The 17,032-nt window shown below is 37.0% G+C and overlaps 1 protein-coding gene across 3 annotated transcripts in view; it reads right to left on the bottom strand.

Annotated features, from left to right (window-relative positions):
• Nucleotides 1-2,924: 2,924 nt before the first annotated feature.
• The window catches only part of ATO (splicing factor-like protein), a 134,407-nt gene continuing 120,299 nt past the window's right edge, over nt 2,925-17,032 (bottom strand). For all 3 annotated transcript variants that reach the window (XM_089811733.1, XM_089811736.1, XM_089811735.1), the window contains exons 11-13: nt 4,638-4,766; nt 4,346-4,492; nt 2,925-3,575 (exon numbers count right to left, since the gene is read on the bottom strand). In XM_089811733.1, the coding sequence (XP_089667859.1) occupies nt 3,429-3,575; nt 4,346-4,492; nt 4,638-4,766 (423 nt within the window). In that variant the 3' untranslated portion in view covers nt 2,925-3,428. The remainder of the gene's footprint in view (nt 3,576-4,345; nt 4,493-4,637; nt 4,767-17,032) is intronic.

Below are 17,032 nucleotides of genomic sequence, written 5' to 3'. Positions count from 1 at the left end.
TGGGTCAAAATAACCATGGAACAGAATGCAATCACGGGAGGCACTACATTTTCTAGTGTCATCAAATAGCCTAACTAGAGATGTTATCCTTAGGTTCCCCAATGAAGATAACTCTACAAGGGCATCAGTCATATCCACGGCTAGACTGTTAAAGAATATTAGAATGATATCATTTGTCTTCATCACCAAATCTGCATTAAATTCTTATCCTCGACACTTCATATATTCTCACAAACCAATCTACTCTTTAGTTATTTTTTTAAGTCTGCTCACAATACCTTTACAATATCTTTGTATGTCTACTAATGAATCTGTTCATGTTTTTGTTCAAATCAGCTATGTAAGCTTGCTGAAATGTGCCATGAAAATCTGCTAAAATCTACCAATATAAGTCTGCTCAAAAACTAAATCTTCAATATATGTGCTCATAAAATCTTCATATAGTCTGCTCATAGATCTCATTTTAAGTTTGCTCACACCTCCTTTAAATCTGCCCATCTCTTTTTTAATCTTCTCATAAACTATTCAAAAGACCTCTCCAATAATCTTCATAGATCTGCTCTAATATCTACTCTTATATTCTACATAAGTCTTCCTTATATTTCCTTTGTACCAAATTTCCAATTATTTTCTTCTTCACAAATCTGCATGAGTTTGATGCCATCATTTATTCATGTACACTCATTCTCATCCCTTCTCATATTTCCTTTTTTTATCACTCACTTGTTGATCTTCTATTTGTACCATCCCATCACTTACAAAAGAATGGGTTGCCTTTTGAGGAATACCTCTTCACAATGAATGCATTACGAGGGGCGCACTTTCATTAGGGCACTATATAAAATTAATCAGTCTTTTTCTTTAATAGCTGCTTGTAAAGAATTTCTACTAATCTATGTATCATTAACTAGTATCATTAACGTTGCTTTGTTAATAATAATTGCTGCCTTTTCCAACTTCCTTTATTTGTCTTACTCATTTTCTTTCAGTTCTTATTTTGCCCTATTCATCTTTTGTCTTATGCATACTACCAAATGCTGACTCTTTAATAAGATAAAATTGCAGATGTTTGTTAATTAATTCAGTGCCTTCGTAATATTAATTGTTCTTCCCTTATAATCAGATGATTCACTATCATTTTTACTCAAATGGTATAATTCTCGAGTATCTTTGAACATTATGTTCCTTTCTTGTTTTCTATGACATCCTTTCAGTAATTGCATGCAATACATCCCATATGAAGCCACATAAAGTATACTTCCCAAAACCTTCTTTCTTTCATATGTCATGCACATTCTTGCTCCACTATGAATATGACTTAGTGCAGACCAAACCGTCCAAAGTTCTCAGTTGCTGTAGAGACCATACACTCCACCCTCATAGAGTTCTCATATGGTGGGGTAATATATTCAAGTATCCATTTAAAAAAAACTTGACTTCATCTCTACCACATTACATTAATGTGTTGTGCCATATATGTATCTACATAGCTGTGTCATGTGTTTCCACATTGACCATGTGCCATAGCTTGTCACACAGCTCATATTTGCTTTCAAATATGTCATCTTCTGTCATGCTCTATGCCATTTATCATGAAATTAATTTCCTTTGTCACCAATGACTATCAGATTGTCCATATATACCCTTGACATCAATGATAACATTTTCAACATAGATACGAGTAAGTTTTCTACAGAATGCCCTTTCTTACCTTTCGATTCCTTTTGCAGACCTTTTAAAGTGAATAGGCCTTTTATATGTGTTTATATTTATTATCGAGATAGGCATATTTTCTCCACAAGTGACAATTCTAAGTAAACCAGTTCTTTCATATTTTAGATGTTGAGTTCCAATGTTCAATACAGATAAAGGCATTAGCAAAAGGATATGATAACGTCAACATGACATAATCATGGCTTGCAAGCAAGGGTTCTATGGATGATGTCAACAGGATGTGACACTAAAATCAGATGTCTGAATTGCTGTAGTTCCAACAAAATCGGTTATGGGAATCATTTCTCGTGGTCAAGTTCAATTGGCATGATCCCCACATTGAAAAGGTCATGTAACGATAAGGTTGCTAATGTACAATATGCGGAAATTTGAAAATTCTCAGATGAACTGAGTGCTAAATGATTATCAATCAGATTCAAATAGGCGTCAAATTTTCACAGTAATCCAAATTTGCTCTATTAGTTACCAAGTGCGAAGAAGGTCAAGCAGCCCAGATAACAGTATCTCAATTGTGCAGTTCACTTGGGTACTGACTACCTGCAGATGTTGTTTTGCAGGACTTGTTAACTGGCTGGAAGCATAAATTATACAAGCAAATATCTTGGCAAATTCATGAAAATTCAAAAAATTAAAAAACGAACTGCATTTAATTTTGGATGCTTGTTCTCAATATAATGAAATTTTGACACTGTAGTCAGCCAATTTCAGGCACTTGGTTGATTTTAGACAATCCTGACACTTAGGAACAGTGTAAACCTCAGAAAAAGGGGGTCAAAATTTTGTTGGAAGTGCCTGGGGTGTGTTGAGCAAGAAGCACAACACATTGGATTGTACATGCTGTTGCACTTTATCACAACCTTAAAGGATGTTGCCGAATATCTACTTTTGTTATGATTTAATTGATCATGTTGAGGCACTTTAGATGAGATCATGTCATACCACCCTTCCAGAAAATATATTTTGTCAGTTTCTTTGCTGGACATTTCCTAAGGAACTTTTCTCATAATGAGTAGGCTTAAAAATTAGATATAGAAACTATACTATGCAACAATAACACAAGTGCAGATTATGTTGTCAATTCAATACCGGTAAAAGCTGTTTTCTAGGCTTAGCTCACTTGACAAATATTTGACTACAACAAGCAGAAAGCCAAAGCCATTTACAAATCAAGCAAGCCTTCTAGCCTTCAGTTTTGGAGAAAAATTATTTTATTCATTCTCTAGCATTTCCCATTACATTTGCACCTCATAATGCACAAGGTAGAGTGAATTAGCATACTTGTTTAAAATTAATCCCTGATATTTCCTGTTAAATATATCGAAGTCTGGCCCAACTATTTTATTCATTCTCTAGCGTTTCCCATTACATTTGCACCTCATAATGCACAAGGTAGAGTGAATTAGCATACTTGTTTAAAATTAATCCCTGATATTCCTGTTAAATATATCGAAGTCTGGCCCAACTAGTTCTTTCTTGAAGATAAGATTCTATTCATACCTGGAAGATTAGAATAATGCTAATCTTTAATCTGAATGAACGTCCATTGCCTACGAAAGCTGTTACCATGAATACTAACACCTCATGCCAGCAACAGAATTCTGTTCCATATACAATAACCCTTCCTTTAGGGCATTCCTCAAAACAAAGTCACAAAAGTAAACTAGAAACCTTCCTACCAACCCAGTGACCATCGTCTAAATCAACCCTTGTCGCTGCAGATCAGTGTAAGTCTTCTTGTTATAGATGTTCCCCTCTTGATCCTCATATTCCTCCTCTAGATCTGGCCGCCATTTGTTGAGCCCTTGCCTCTCTTGTATTCTTTCCCATAATACTTTTGCTTCCTAAAGACAACAGAAGGAAGCAACCAATAATCTAGATTAGCTTAATGAACCATGAACAAGCAAATCATTAAATTGTATTAAAATAATCTTGTACAGTAGAGGAAGGACCAGGAAAAACAACAAATAAGCTTTCTATTGCACTGCAAATGCAGATGAAAACAATGAATCTCACCCAGTGGAAAGAAAAACGCAGTATTTCCAAACTAATGTGAGATAGAGAATGACATAAAAGTTTAAAACAAAATCAAGTGTCCAGCACAAAACTCAAAAGGCTTTCTCAGGAGACAATATTACACAAAGAAATATTGTCTACATGAAGCGGAGATATCCAGAAGCAGTTAAGCTTTCCGCTGGAGAGCATAATGCAGATGAAAACAATAAACTGTAGTAATCAGAACATAGCAGTATTTCAAACTGATGGATTATGATTTCCGATGAATAAATTGAAACAGAATTGCCAGTGCCCACCCCAAAACTTTATTTTTTAAATCTCAGTATATTATATTATATACAAAAAGCTGAGAACTATTATCTAATGTACAACACGGATATGTCGCTTCTAAGTTAAAGAACTTATAAATGAAACAACCTCTCTTAAGTAACAGATACTGTATCACTCGAGTCCTTTTCGTATAATTATTCTACTTATGTAAGCAGTACACAACACTGTAATATGCACAGAATACTAATGAGCCATTGATTTGTAATAAAAATTAAAAGCAACAATTACTTTCAAATCAATTTTACAGGAGATACTAAATAGCAAAAACCTTAATTGAGGTTATCTCATTGAAGTTTTTTGTGTTTGGTATCCCAAGGCAACGCATTCCATGCTGATGACGCCACTCCTTAAAATGCCTTTCATAAGCCCTTCTGCCCCAATAGCTGTGGTTGCCACATATTTCACATTTGAATTCCTGACAAGCATAAGGAACAGAATCAAAAACTTGACATTAGACACTTTTAAGACACCACCAGTCATCTATAGGATTCAATCTAAGAATCATGATACAAGTTGAATGTGCATTTTAAATCACTTGGATTTACATCCTGGATATATACCTGACCCAGACCATGAAGTTTATAAAGCCAGTATGGAATTGGCTTTCCATCCCATCCCATAGGTAATTTCAAAGGATTGTAAACTTGCTGATCATCTTCATCACTCTCGCTCTCAGCTTGTATTTCCTCCTATAAAACAAACACATGCATATGGAACAGGATCAGTACCATCTTACAATTTGTACATAATCATTAGTTAGAACTCAAGATCTTCCCCTGTTTCTACTTGTATAAAAATAATGCACAATAAATATGTCCAAAATACATGTAAATAAACTCAAATACTTTTCCATCTATAATCAATGGATTAGCAAGTACTGTAACAATCTCAGAGATGTATCAAAAATGAACTGCTTATGTGATAGTTTATGTACTTATTTGGTCTTGTTTTGGGACAAATGAAAATCAGCTAAATGTAATCACCACAAGGGAACCCCATTTTCACTTGCATGCACATGGGTGCATTAAGTGAGAGAGAATGTGTGTTTGAGACAGACAGATAGATAGACAGACAGACAGACAGAAAGAGGAGCAAATTGAAAAGGAGATCAATGCGTGCAAATCAATATCTTCCCAATAGAGAACTACAGTGTCAGGTCGATTGATTGATTACAACAATTCTGGAATAGCATAGAGGGTCGGAAGTAATTTTAACATCACCTTCAATAATCTAAGCAGAATTTGGAAACCATAGGTCCAAGTTTTCTGAAATATTCCTTCACAACCTTATTATGTGCAGATCTGCTCAATGCACTCCAGTAGAGAGTACAAATTCCAAATTTGCCATCTTCTAACATTAATAGAACAAAAGCTTCTAGGAAGTAACAATAATAGACATTTGAGATAGAACTTTCCAAACAAAAGCCATGCTTCCTGAGGAACCATCTAAACTGTATATGTTCAACCTTCATAACAAACTATTTCTGACACCATTTCCATTCTCTAATTTGCTTCACATTCACTTGCTCTTAGAAGTAAAGCTAAAGTTTTGTGAAAATTCAAAATTTTAAAATAACTAAAAGCAATGTAACCCCAGGAATGTATCCACAAGGCTTAATTTGCTTCACATTCACTTGCTCTTAGAAGTAAAGCTAAAGTTTTGTGAAAATTCAAAATTTTAAAATAACTAAAAGCAATGTAACCCCAGGAATGTATCCACAAGGCTTGTGGGCTGTCCAAGAAGCTCTGGTATGTGAGCAGAATACCTACTCCCATCCCTAGGGTTATTCGTACTTCATGGATTTTCCTTTCAATAGAGATATCCCTGAACTTGTAAAATGGCTAAGTTCGTCATTTACAACTTTGTTTCAGTTCTTCAGGCCCATCAGACATATCCATATTTCATGGATTTATCCTTTTGTGCTCATTGTAGCCAACATAGGAAAAATACCAACTTAGGGAGGTGTTGTATTTTTGAGTCAAAGGCTTTCCAAAGGAAAGTAAAATCCCTGACACATGCTAAAGGCTGAACTTTCTTTTCATAAGCCCTTGTTTCTTAACAATAGAAATGCAAGGACTTGATGGTTGTCTCTTGGTAGGACTCCAAGAATCCTTAAAATGAGCGAACATCCCTAAAAGCCGAACTTTGCCTTGTTCCTCAATGAATTGATCAATTCAGTGACTTTCTAGGATTGCAAAGCAATACCAATTCACTTCAAAGGTAATCAAACACTTTGCTCAGTCTACAAATGCTTTCAAATTCTTGAACAATTTCTCACTTGAACCATTCCTAAACATGACAAAGTATCGAAATTACAGCCAAAACCAAATGTATATCTTCTATCGTTTTTATTGCTTTCAGAAAGGAACTCAGATTTTCTAACGACTCTCCATCTTCAACACTTCCCTATTGTTCAAACCTACGCAGATTTTTTATTGCAGTTAACCTACTCTCTGCAATACATGACACGTTCTAGCTTTTGACACTATCGAGCTTTTCCAATATGCAGAGATGAAATGCAGACACTCAACAAAACCTCTTCGAAAGGAGAGAAACAATGTAACACTCAACCAAACTAACCTAAGAGCACAAATAGAAAGAGGGGGGTCCTTGACAATGATGAGGCATGTGGGCAAGGCACAACATGTGCAACAACTACCTCCAACAAAGACTAAAGCTGAGAGTTGTGTTGCAGGCAACCTTGCATTTACGTTTGCTCTACCCCACCACAGTGAAATGGAGAACAATGCTAGCCGCCACAATGCCAGTTGCCATACCCACCACCGTTGCATTTGCCACACCCATCATCGTGCCAACTATTGTACCAATGCCAGATGTTGGCATGGCAGTGGTAGTTGCTATAGTACCTATGGCTACCACGCAGGTGGAGGTCATTGCTGAAGCCACACCATACAAAGCAAAGCATGAAACTTTAGAGGAGGATAGTTGGCTGAAAAAATTTCAAGCCACACCAGCCACTCCACCACCATCATCCAACCTCTTAAAGAATTGGAAGTTGGTGCCAGCAAGAGGCAAGGTCAGGCACTTGGTTAGTGAAGGATGGATGGAGTATGCAGAGGAGAAAGAAGCAATTGCAAGTTAGCAAACAATGCCTATCCGGGTGCTGGTGGAGACAATACATGTTGTAAAGCCTAGTAAGTATGACATTGCTGCCACCTCCTAGCCGGCACAGGCTAAGGCACACTAGAGGGGCAGGATTCAGATGAGACCCAAGGCATGCACATTCAGATTTCAAAACCAGATCCTCATGATATCTTGGGCACCAAGCAGAGCTATTTGTCCATATTAGATGATAAAGCCTTAATCACTAAAAGGTGGTTGAAATATCGCACCAAATGGACATCGGTTAGGCAACACTTGTCACCACTGAGCTGGACAAGCTTTGTGTTCCATGTAGATAGGCAGAGTTTTCATAGTCCTTTTGATCCTAAAGGTGGCCTCCTACAGAATCTCACGAGGCACAGTTGGCACTGCACCCAGCACAGCCCACTGCAATTGGTTGACATGGTAGACTGTAATATCCCCAAATACGATAATTTTTAAGATTCTAATTTCATCCTTAATTTCTGAACTCTCTGTATTTATTATTTTCGGACTGATCAGGCACTTGTAAAAGCCAACGTAACACATCAAAGTATCAGGCTGAAAAGCTCATTAATAACAAAGATAAAATCATGAGTTATTTGAGAGAACTCTGCTGTGATAAATCAGAATGTAGAAGTCTGAAAGTAAGACCAAATATGGGCAAAAACATGGCAATCACACCTAGATATGTTGTTGTGTCAAATCAGTCAGGGTGTATACATACACAATCATGGCAAATTGAACTATAAATGATGAATCCATCTGTCTAAGAGTTGCACCAAGTTTTGGACATGAAACCCCTATTGCAAAGTGAACACAAACCACCAGGAATATTGCTCCAAATGTGGTGTTCAGATATGCTCCAAAGGCTGTTATGAATTAGAGTCAAAGAAATCCTAGACAATGAAGAAATTGTCCTTACAAAAGTGCAGCAATCCTATAAAAACATGGCAATCCTCCACAAATGCCATGGCTAAGATATAGCAAGATAAATATATACTTTTCACACAGACCCAGCAAGTCATAGATCTAATCAGCCACCTTTATCTTCCTTTTTCCTTCCCAGAAGGATGCCAAAATGATGCAAAATGATGAGCAACAAAACTCTAGGCAACCTGCACAAAGTTGCATCAAAAACCTTCAAGCCCAGATTGAGATCTAACTCAAAATTCTTTGATTTAATGCTCCAAACCCTTGCTGTCCAAGTGCTGTTGTGAACCCTGCAAAATTAATCATCAAGCTGGATCCAAAACATTGCCAACAACTTGCAATAAACATCTTCCCCTTTCAAAATCGGATTTGGCACAAATCTTTTCAATTTTGGGAACTAAAACCCCAGTTTCAGACCTGCAATAAAATGCCTCTTGAACCCTTACTCAAACCTGGCAAAACCTTTATATTTATTTCTGAATTGTTCACCAAATTTATCTGCAAGAGACTTCACAAATTTGCTCGACAATGTCTGATTCCTTGCAAACACTGCATGAGAAGGGATTGATTTTCATCCACACCTTCAAATCCAAGGGTTTTTGTTCTGGGAAGTTCACTCCGCAAAGGAAATGAATAATATTTATATTTCAATAAAGCATCTGAACATGCCAAATACATTGCAACCCTTCCTTATAAAGAACTCAAAGAAACATCTAGAAGATTAGGCCGACTTTAATAACAAGATAATCTTATTTAATAAGGTGAAATATTTTATTAGTTTATTACTTTTAATTTATCAATTTAATTAAAGTCGTCTCTTTCACAATAATACTAATTATATGACAGTTTAATTAATTATTTAATTCGCCGTATTAAAATTTGGGGACATTACAATCCTGTCTTGCCAAAATTGCTTGTCCCCAAACAATTCACTATTGCACCACTCAGAGCCCAAGCCAGACATTTGCCCAACACAATATCACTTTGTTTGACGTAACCAAATTTTTTAACCCATAACAATACTCACAAGTGAAAGCCGATAAAACACAATAAGGTTCAGAATTCAATACTGCTTCATTATTCTGCAATCCATTCTACTACTACAATGAGAGAAAAAACAAATTTAACTACAACTCAAAAATTACCTTCTTGGCAGATTTTCATAAAATCAGTTTTTTTTGTCATTTCTGTAATTCCTGAAGGCTAAAACTACTCCAAAAGCTATAGAAAACTCCAATTACATAGAGTTAACTTGGGTGTTAACCCTGAACTCACTAAGTAACTACGTGCATAAAAAGAAAGCTACCAAAAAATCATAAACTATAAAATCTTGAAAAACAGTAAAAGCTAATTTTGAGGCCCTATATGGTGGAATTTGATCCCAGAAACATGTCGAGATTTGGTACAATCGAACAAATTCGATTGGTATCTCTTAGAACTCTTAAAAACACCTTTGTTTGTAAAAATTTAACCCAACAGTAATCTGACACAAAGGTAATGACCGTCAGAAGTCCTTGCATCATTCTCCCATGGTTGAAAAGAATGTAACTATGTAACTCCTACAAGTTCTTGTCCTCAAACTGTTGCCATTTGGGATGATCCAGCTTCTTAAATTCCCATTTTGTTATTCATGTGTTGTCTATCGTTGTTAGTCCTTCCTAACATACTAGATATCTATTTTATTCTCCATGGTAATGTGAACGGTCTTCTTATCTAAAACCTCTGTAGCCTTTTTCTTGTTGGGAATGGTCTGCTACCAATTCACTTCATCTTCACTATAGATAGCTTCACCTTCACATGGAAAGTATATAAATCAAAGACATTATATACAGGGGAAATATCAAGTCCAACAGGTAAATCTACCTCATAAGCATTGTCATTGATTCTCTTTAGAATTTTGCATAGGCCAATTTTATTATATTTCAGTTTGTGATGTCCCTGCAGGAAACCTCTCCTTCTGTAGATAGACCATCACCAAATCACCCGCATTAAACACTTAATATCGATGAGCAGCATCTACTGAAGTTTTGTACCTCTCATTACTGTCTTGTAACTTATGTCTTACTTCTTCCTACTACAGGTAAAGGTATTCTGCAAATGCTTTTCCATCATCACTTATTCGATCACCTAGCTGTAGTTGTACCAAATCTAGAACACCCTCAGGGCTCCTGCCATTAACAACTTCAAATGGAGATTTACCTATCAACCTACTCATTGAACTGTTATAGGCAAAGTTTTCCTTTGGCAATGCCAAATCCCACTGTTTCGGCTTCTCTACAACAATGCATCTTAACAGATTAACTGAACTCTAGTTGACACCTTTGTTTGACCATCTATTTGAGGATGATAGGCACTACTAAACTGCTAGTTTGTCCCCATCTTTTTCCACAAAGTCCTCCAAAAATGACTCGTGAAAGTAATAACTTGATCAGATGTGATAGTTTTTGGAAAACCATGTAGTCTAATAATTTCTAAATAGAACAATTTTGCCACCCTTGTAGTATCACTAGTTTTCTATTCCACAATTTTGTCGAGATAGCCAAGTTTGTGATTCCTCTTATGGTAGTTTCAATCAAGTTTTCTTCTATTTGGCTTGGTTCCTTTGATTGACCAATAAGTCCTTTTAGATAGTGATAACTTTCCTCTTGCTCCCAGATATTTAAGGCCCATCGTAGTGCAACTTCTCCCTCAATTTCTTCTTCTGGTAATCACCTTAGATCTTTGTTTTGGATTAGGAGCATTAATTGTTTCGTAGATTGGACGTTCTACGATGTGAAATATCTCTCTTGTGTTTCTCATTGGTTCCTCTCAGCAAATTGTTTGATCACTTGTTGCCTCTGTTGTCCCTAATATACTTTGACCTGTTCTTTCTTTAACTATACTAGGTTTCTTGCTAGTAACCGAGGCTTCTGTCCAAGGAGATTGTACACTACTGATGAAACTAAGAGTTCGTCCCATACCGTGGTCTTAGGCATGCTCTCTCTCAAGCTTCCTTTCACTTGTATTGGTCAATGAAAACTTCCCATGCTTACATCAGGTCTCGTGTTACATGATCCTCCCTTGTTACTTCTTCCTCTTCCTCGTCACTATTTGCGACTAGTACTTGTTGTAGGAATGGGCAACCCATCACTCCATTGCCTTCATTTTATCACAAGCCCTCCAAGTTTGAAAAGAAGCAACGACACCAAAATGTAGATAAGTTATACCAAGAATATATACTTTAATCTATTACCATACCATTATACAGCATTAACTAAAACACTTATATAACATATATATCACCAAAATACCAAGCAATGCGAATGAAATGCTTTATTTTATTGATTCCAAAACATTCCATACAAAATCTGACTTACATCACTTTCATCAGTCCTTATATGCTATTATGGCTGGTTAAGCAAACCAACCAACACATTCCTTTGCTATAACTAACTACCCAATTCCCTTCCGAGCAACTTTTTAACAATAGATATACTAATGGTTTATTACCGGCCTACAAACAAATCACTTGCATTAAACGATTGATGTCGTCAAGCAACACCCACTAAAGTTTTGTACCTCTCATTACTGTCTTATAACTTATGTCTTACGTCTTCCTACAACAAGTGAAGGTGTTCTACAAATGCTTTTCCATCATCACCTAGCGATAGTTGTACCAAATTGTAATGGCCCTCCTCAAATCTGCTCTCAAAAAATGCTGATGAAAGCACAAGGAATTTCATCAAACAATTCACATGCAAGGGACGTATGACTGATATAGTATTTCAGCTGGCTTTAAATGACTATTTTTTCAATTTGCATCAATGAGAATCCTGTGCTAGAAGACTCCAAATGGACTACACAATGGCTTAACATGAGTGTGCTACTAATTTTGACAATATTCAGTGCATATATATGATCTAAGCATGTGAAATGAACACCTACAGCCAACTAGCACTTTTACAAACAGTTGGTATGCAAACTAACTAGCTGATAAATAATGATATTGAATTGCTTAAATGACACCAGCAACTATTATCTTCTTAATTTGCAATGAAATTTCTAATACAATGCTCATGAAATATGGCCAAGACTTTTGGCATTTACATGGATTACAAAATGATAATGCTGGTATAATGCACACTTACAGCTAAAACTTATAACACCCTAAAAAACAATACTAACAAAGGAACCTGGTTGTAGATGGCTGTAATAATTTCCTTCAATGCTACCCCTTCTGCTTTGCTTTTCCGATTTGCTTTTTCTGATCTGCTTTTTGAACTGCTTTTACGGATTGCTTTTTCAGCCTGCTTTTGCGGTTCTGCTTTTTCGGACTGCTTTTACGGATTGCTTTTTCAGCCTGTTTTTTCGGTTCTGCTTTTTCGGACTGCTACCATGTTGAATCTCAAAACCATATCTTTCAATGGCATCAAGATTTCCAGCTTGAAGGGATTTCGTCCTTCAAACTATTGAAACATAATCTCCAGAAAATTTTCCAATTTCTTTGATATTTCCAAGCATGGTTAAAAGAAGCTCTTCCATTTCTCTTATAGTGTTCTCGCAAGGGCTCCATCCTTCGTTTTCTCAATGTGGGATAAAACATAACTCCCTTTATGTAACTTATGTCTCCAATGTGTTATAAAATAAAGGGGACTCTTTTAATTTAAATATTTCTCACAAACTATAGTCTATGCATTAATAAAGTTAAATATTTAAATTTAACTTTATAAAATAGCTTTATCAATGCATAACAAATCTTATCAGTGATAAACAAGTCTTCTTGTCGATTTTAAACAATTACCATCGACATACCGTTGCCACTGGATGTCCGCCCATGCCCAAGATGACTTACTATAAATAGTAAGTATGCCCAAAGTTGCCTCAAAACCCCTCAGAAAGACCTGCAACTGAAACTATCTAGGCCAAATGGCCTCTAAGTCCCTTTAATGTCTTGGTTAGCCTACGGGACCGTGGAAAAATAGGCTAACAACAACATCATGCTATGAATGCTAAAAAGGGGACATTACACAAATCTAGAACACCCTTAGGGCTCCTGCCATTAACAACTTCAAATGGAGATTTACCTATCGATCTATGCACTGAACTGTTCTAGGAAAAGTTTACCTAAGTAAAGCCAAATTCCACTGTTTTAGCTTCTCTACAACAATGCATCTTAACAGATTAGCCAAACTCTAGTTGACCAACTTTGTTTGACCATCTATTTGAGGATGATAGGCATTGCTAAACTACAACTTTGTCCCCATCTTTTTCCACATAGTCCTCCAAAAATGACTCAAAAATTAGTAACTCAATTAGAGGTGAAAAGTTTTGGAAAACCATTTAGTCTAACAATTTCTAAAGAGAACAAATTTGCCACCCTTTTAGCATCACTAGTTTTCTTGCAAGCAATAAAATGACCCACCTTCGATAACCTATCACCAACAACAAAGATGGAATCATTACTTTGTTATGTGTTTGGTAGCCCCAATACAAAATCCATGCTTAGATTCTACCTGTGGTTTTGTGGGCACAGACCATGACATATACAACCCAATATTTTATGAGTTTCCTAAAGCTACCTGACAAATTCAACATCCCTCCACATACCTAATTATGCCTGTTTCATCTTTTCCGACTAATATTTATCTACTACCTACAATGAAATTGCTTCATAATGTTTTCTCTCATATAACCAATAGAAATGCATAGTCCTTTTTCTTTGAATAGATAGCCAGCCTGGATAAGATATTCACCCTAGATGTTCTTCATTTGCCTAGGTACTGGATTTCTCAACTATTCAACAACTTCCCAAAAATCACCATCTAATTCATATAAGTCCTTGATTGCTTCAAGGCCAATTACTTCAAACTCCATAGTCATTAAAAGCACTACACGGATGCTCAAGGCAGCTATAACTTGGTTTTGCTTTCTTGATTTATGCATGTGTGATAATCAATTTTGTATGTGTGATAAGTATTGTCTTGTAGGAAAAAGACTCACTTTGCATGCGTGATAATCAATTTCTTGTGTGTGTTCAGATATTTTAAAGCATTATGTTTTGTAAACAGCACAAACTCCTTGAAAACTACATAATATATACAATGTCTCAATGCTTGTACAATTGAATAGAATTATAATCATGAGTTGAATAATTCTTTCACATCATTCAACTTTTCAGTAAAAAGGGCAATGAACTTACCTACTTGACTAAGTATAGTTCCAATACCTGTTGTTGGGTTATTGGGTACTTAGACAATTGGCACATCCAAGGGAGTTACATGGTCACGATGGTTCGCCTCGCGACCCCTCGAACACTATATGTATGCACCATTTCCTTTAATTAAGACATGTTGGTATGAGGGACACTTGTATACGATGATCAATGAATGAATATAATTACTCTCTCTTCTATTCAGTGTTGAGTACTTTACTTTCTGTGTGCAATTAGTCTCTATTACCCCACAAGGTTAAACATTTGGCATCGTTGTCGTTTTGAATTTAGGGAAAGTGACACGACCAATGGCATACCACAAATAGAGTAACTGGGAATACCTTTGGAGGAGAACATGAGAGTTAACGAAAACGAAATACCCAAGTCATTCAAAGGGGAGCATGAACTAACGAAAAATCTCCACGAGACTAAATGTTTGGTGTCATTGTCGTTTCGAATCTGGGGAAAGCGACGCGACCAATGGCATACCACAAATAGAGTAAATGGGAATACCTCTAGAGGAGAACATGAGAGCTAACGAAAATAGAATACTCGAGTTGTTCAAAGGGGAGCACGAATTGACGGAGAATTTCCACATTTTGTTCCACTCAAGTATTGAAACCTTCATACAGAGAGAAGTTGTATGGGAAGAAGTTCCGAAGGACACTATCTGGGACTCTCACTAAACGTGAGCCCCAATGCCAACCAACTATTGTATCAACTTCCCAAAATGTTTGCACAAACCTTTATGACATAGAGACGACAACACAAGGAGATCAAACGGAAGTAATGAAGATAGCAACCTTCGGAACATCCGAGAACACAACCGTTGGGAAACAGAAGAGCATGATGAAAACAACTGAAGGTCCCACCCATGAGCCCTAGGCCATGGGAATGTGAGTAGAGTGTGAGTGAAAAAGAGCACTAACCTCTATAACAATCGCACAAACAACCATAATGATGTACGGAAACTTACATAAATAAAAGTGTTCTTGTTAACTATTATGCTTTTTGAGGATTAATGGCAACTCAGTTGAACAAAAATAAAAATAGAAATGAACAAAATAATGACGATATTCACACCGAGTTTTGATCCTCGCACAAGTTGAGCGATGACAGGCTCTGGCAACTCACTAACAGGTACAAAATGAACAAGAATTATGCAACTAGGATTGGTGAAGAGATCCAAAGCATGTTCGGGGCAAAAATCATATTTCAAGTTGAAACAACTGAATGGGTCTCGCCCATTGTGATATCATTGAAAAAGGAGGCAAACTAGATTAGGATCTCTATTGATTTTCGCTGCTTGAAAGTTGTCACTATAAAAGACCCCTTCCCTATCCTGTTCACAGATACAATACTTGAAGAAGTTGTTGGGCATGAAATGTACTCATTTATGGATAGGTTCTCCGGTTATAACCAAATATCAATAGCGGACGAGGATAAGTTGAAGACCACTTTTGTGGTAGAAGATGGCATCTATGCATATAACTGGATGCCCTTCAAGTTGTCCAATGCACCAATGACCTCCCAAAGAATAATCCTCAATATCTTTGATAAAATGTCCATAGGGAACTTTTGTGCATTCTTGGATGATTGGTCTATTCTTTGTGGACAAGACACGCATTTGACAGCACTTAGGGAATGTATGGAAAGGTGGCGTTAGGCCAACCTAGCGCTGAACCCGAAGAAACGCAGATTCATGGCACTCGAGGGTAAGTTGTTGAGGCACATTGTATGTAAGACGAGACTCAAACCTGATCTCGACAAGATACACGTGATCATAGAGATGGAAGCGTCAATGGACTCAAATCATTCTTAGGGCATATTGGATATTACAGGAGGTTTATAAAGAACTTTGCCCAAGTTTCGTTCTCCCTCGACAGGCTGACAAGAAAAAGGGAACACTATATTTGGGGTATGGAGCAAGAAACCTCCTTTGAAGAATTAAACACGAGATTGCTAGGGGCACTAATTTTGGCCTACTCGAATTGGGATAAAGATTTTCACGCGCACGTGGACGCGTCTAACTTTGCAATCGGCGCAGCATTTGCACAAATGTGTGATCGTGGCCTGGATCATCCTATCTACTTTGCTAGCAGATTTTTGTCAAAGGCGGAGAACTACAACATGACGAAGTGGGAGGCTGTAGGAATGGAGTATGTTGTATAAAAGTTCAAACAGTATCTGTTGGCAACGCCCTTCACATTCTACCTAGACCACTAGGCGTTGATGTACTTGGTAAACAAACCAATCATTTAGGGGAGGGTGAGCAAATGGTTGTTGCTACTCCAGGAGTTTACATTCACCATCGTGTGCAACCGAGGAAGAGCCACGTTATAGTCAATCAACTATCTTGGATCAGGTTGAGGGAGCTACCGAAAGGAGTTAATGTTAACTTCCCAAATGCACATTTATTTAGTATAGGCATCCTTCCAGAGTGGAACAAAAGCATTGGCAAATATCTATCGACTTCACAATTCCCCAAGGAGATGCCACCGGGTGAACGATAGAATTTGGCATTAAGAAGCAAAACATTTTCCCTAAGCAATGGTCTATTGTACAAAATAGGGCTAGACCAAGTATTGAGAAGATGCGTCATGGAGGAAGTACGAAGCATCCTCAAGAAGCCCACGAAGGCCCGTCAAGAGGGCATATAGGACCGGACATGACGGCAAGGAAAGTACTTCTGGTGGGGCTATGGTAACCTACACTATACAATGATGCCAG

This window comes from Cupressus sempervirens, chromosome 11, assembly GCF_028749045.1.
Source record: "Cupressus sempervirens isolate cs-2001-9-10 chromosome 11, ASM2874904v1, whole genome shotgun sequence".
Classification (NCBI taxonomy): domain Eukaryota; kingdom Viridiplantae; phylum Streptophyta; class Pinopsida; order Cupressales; family Cupressaceae; genus Cupressus; species Cupressus sempervirens.
Note: the sequence above shows the minus strand (reverse complement) of the source record. Positions and strands in the feature narration are given on the sequence as shown.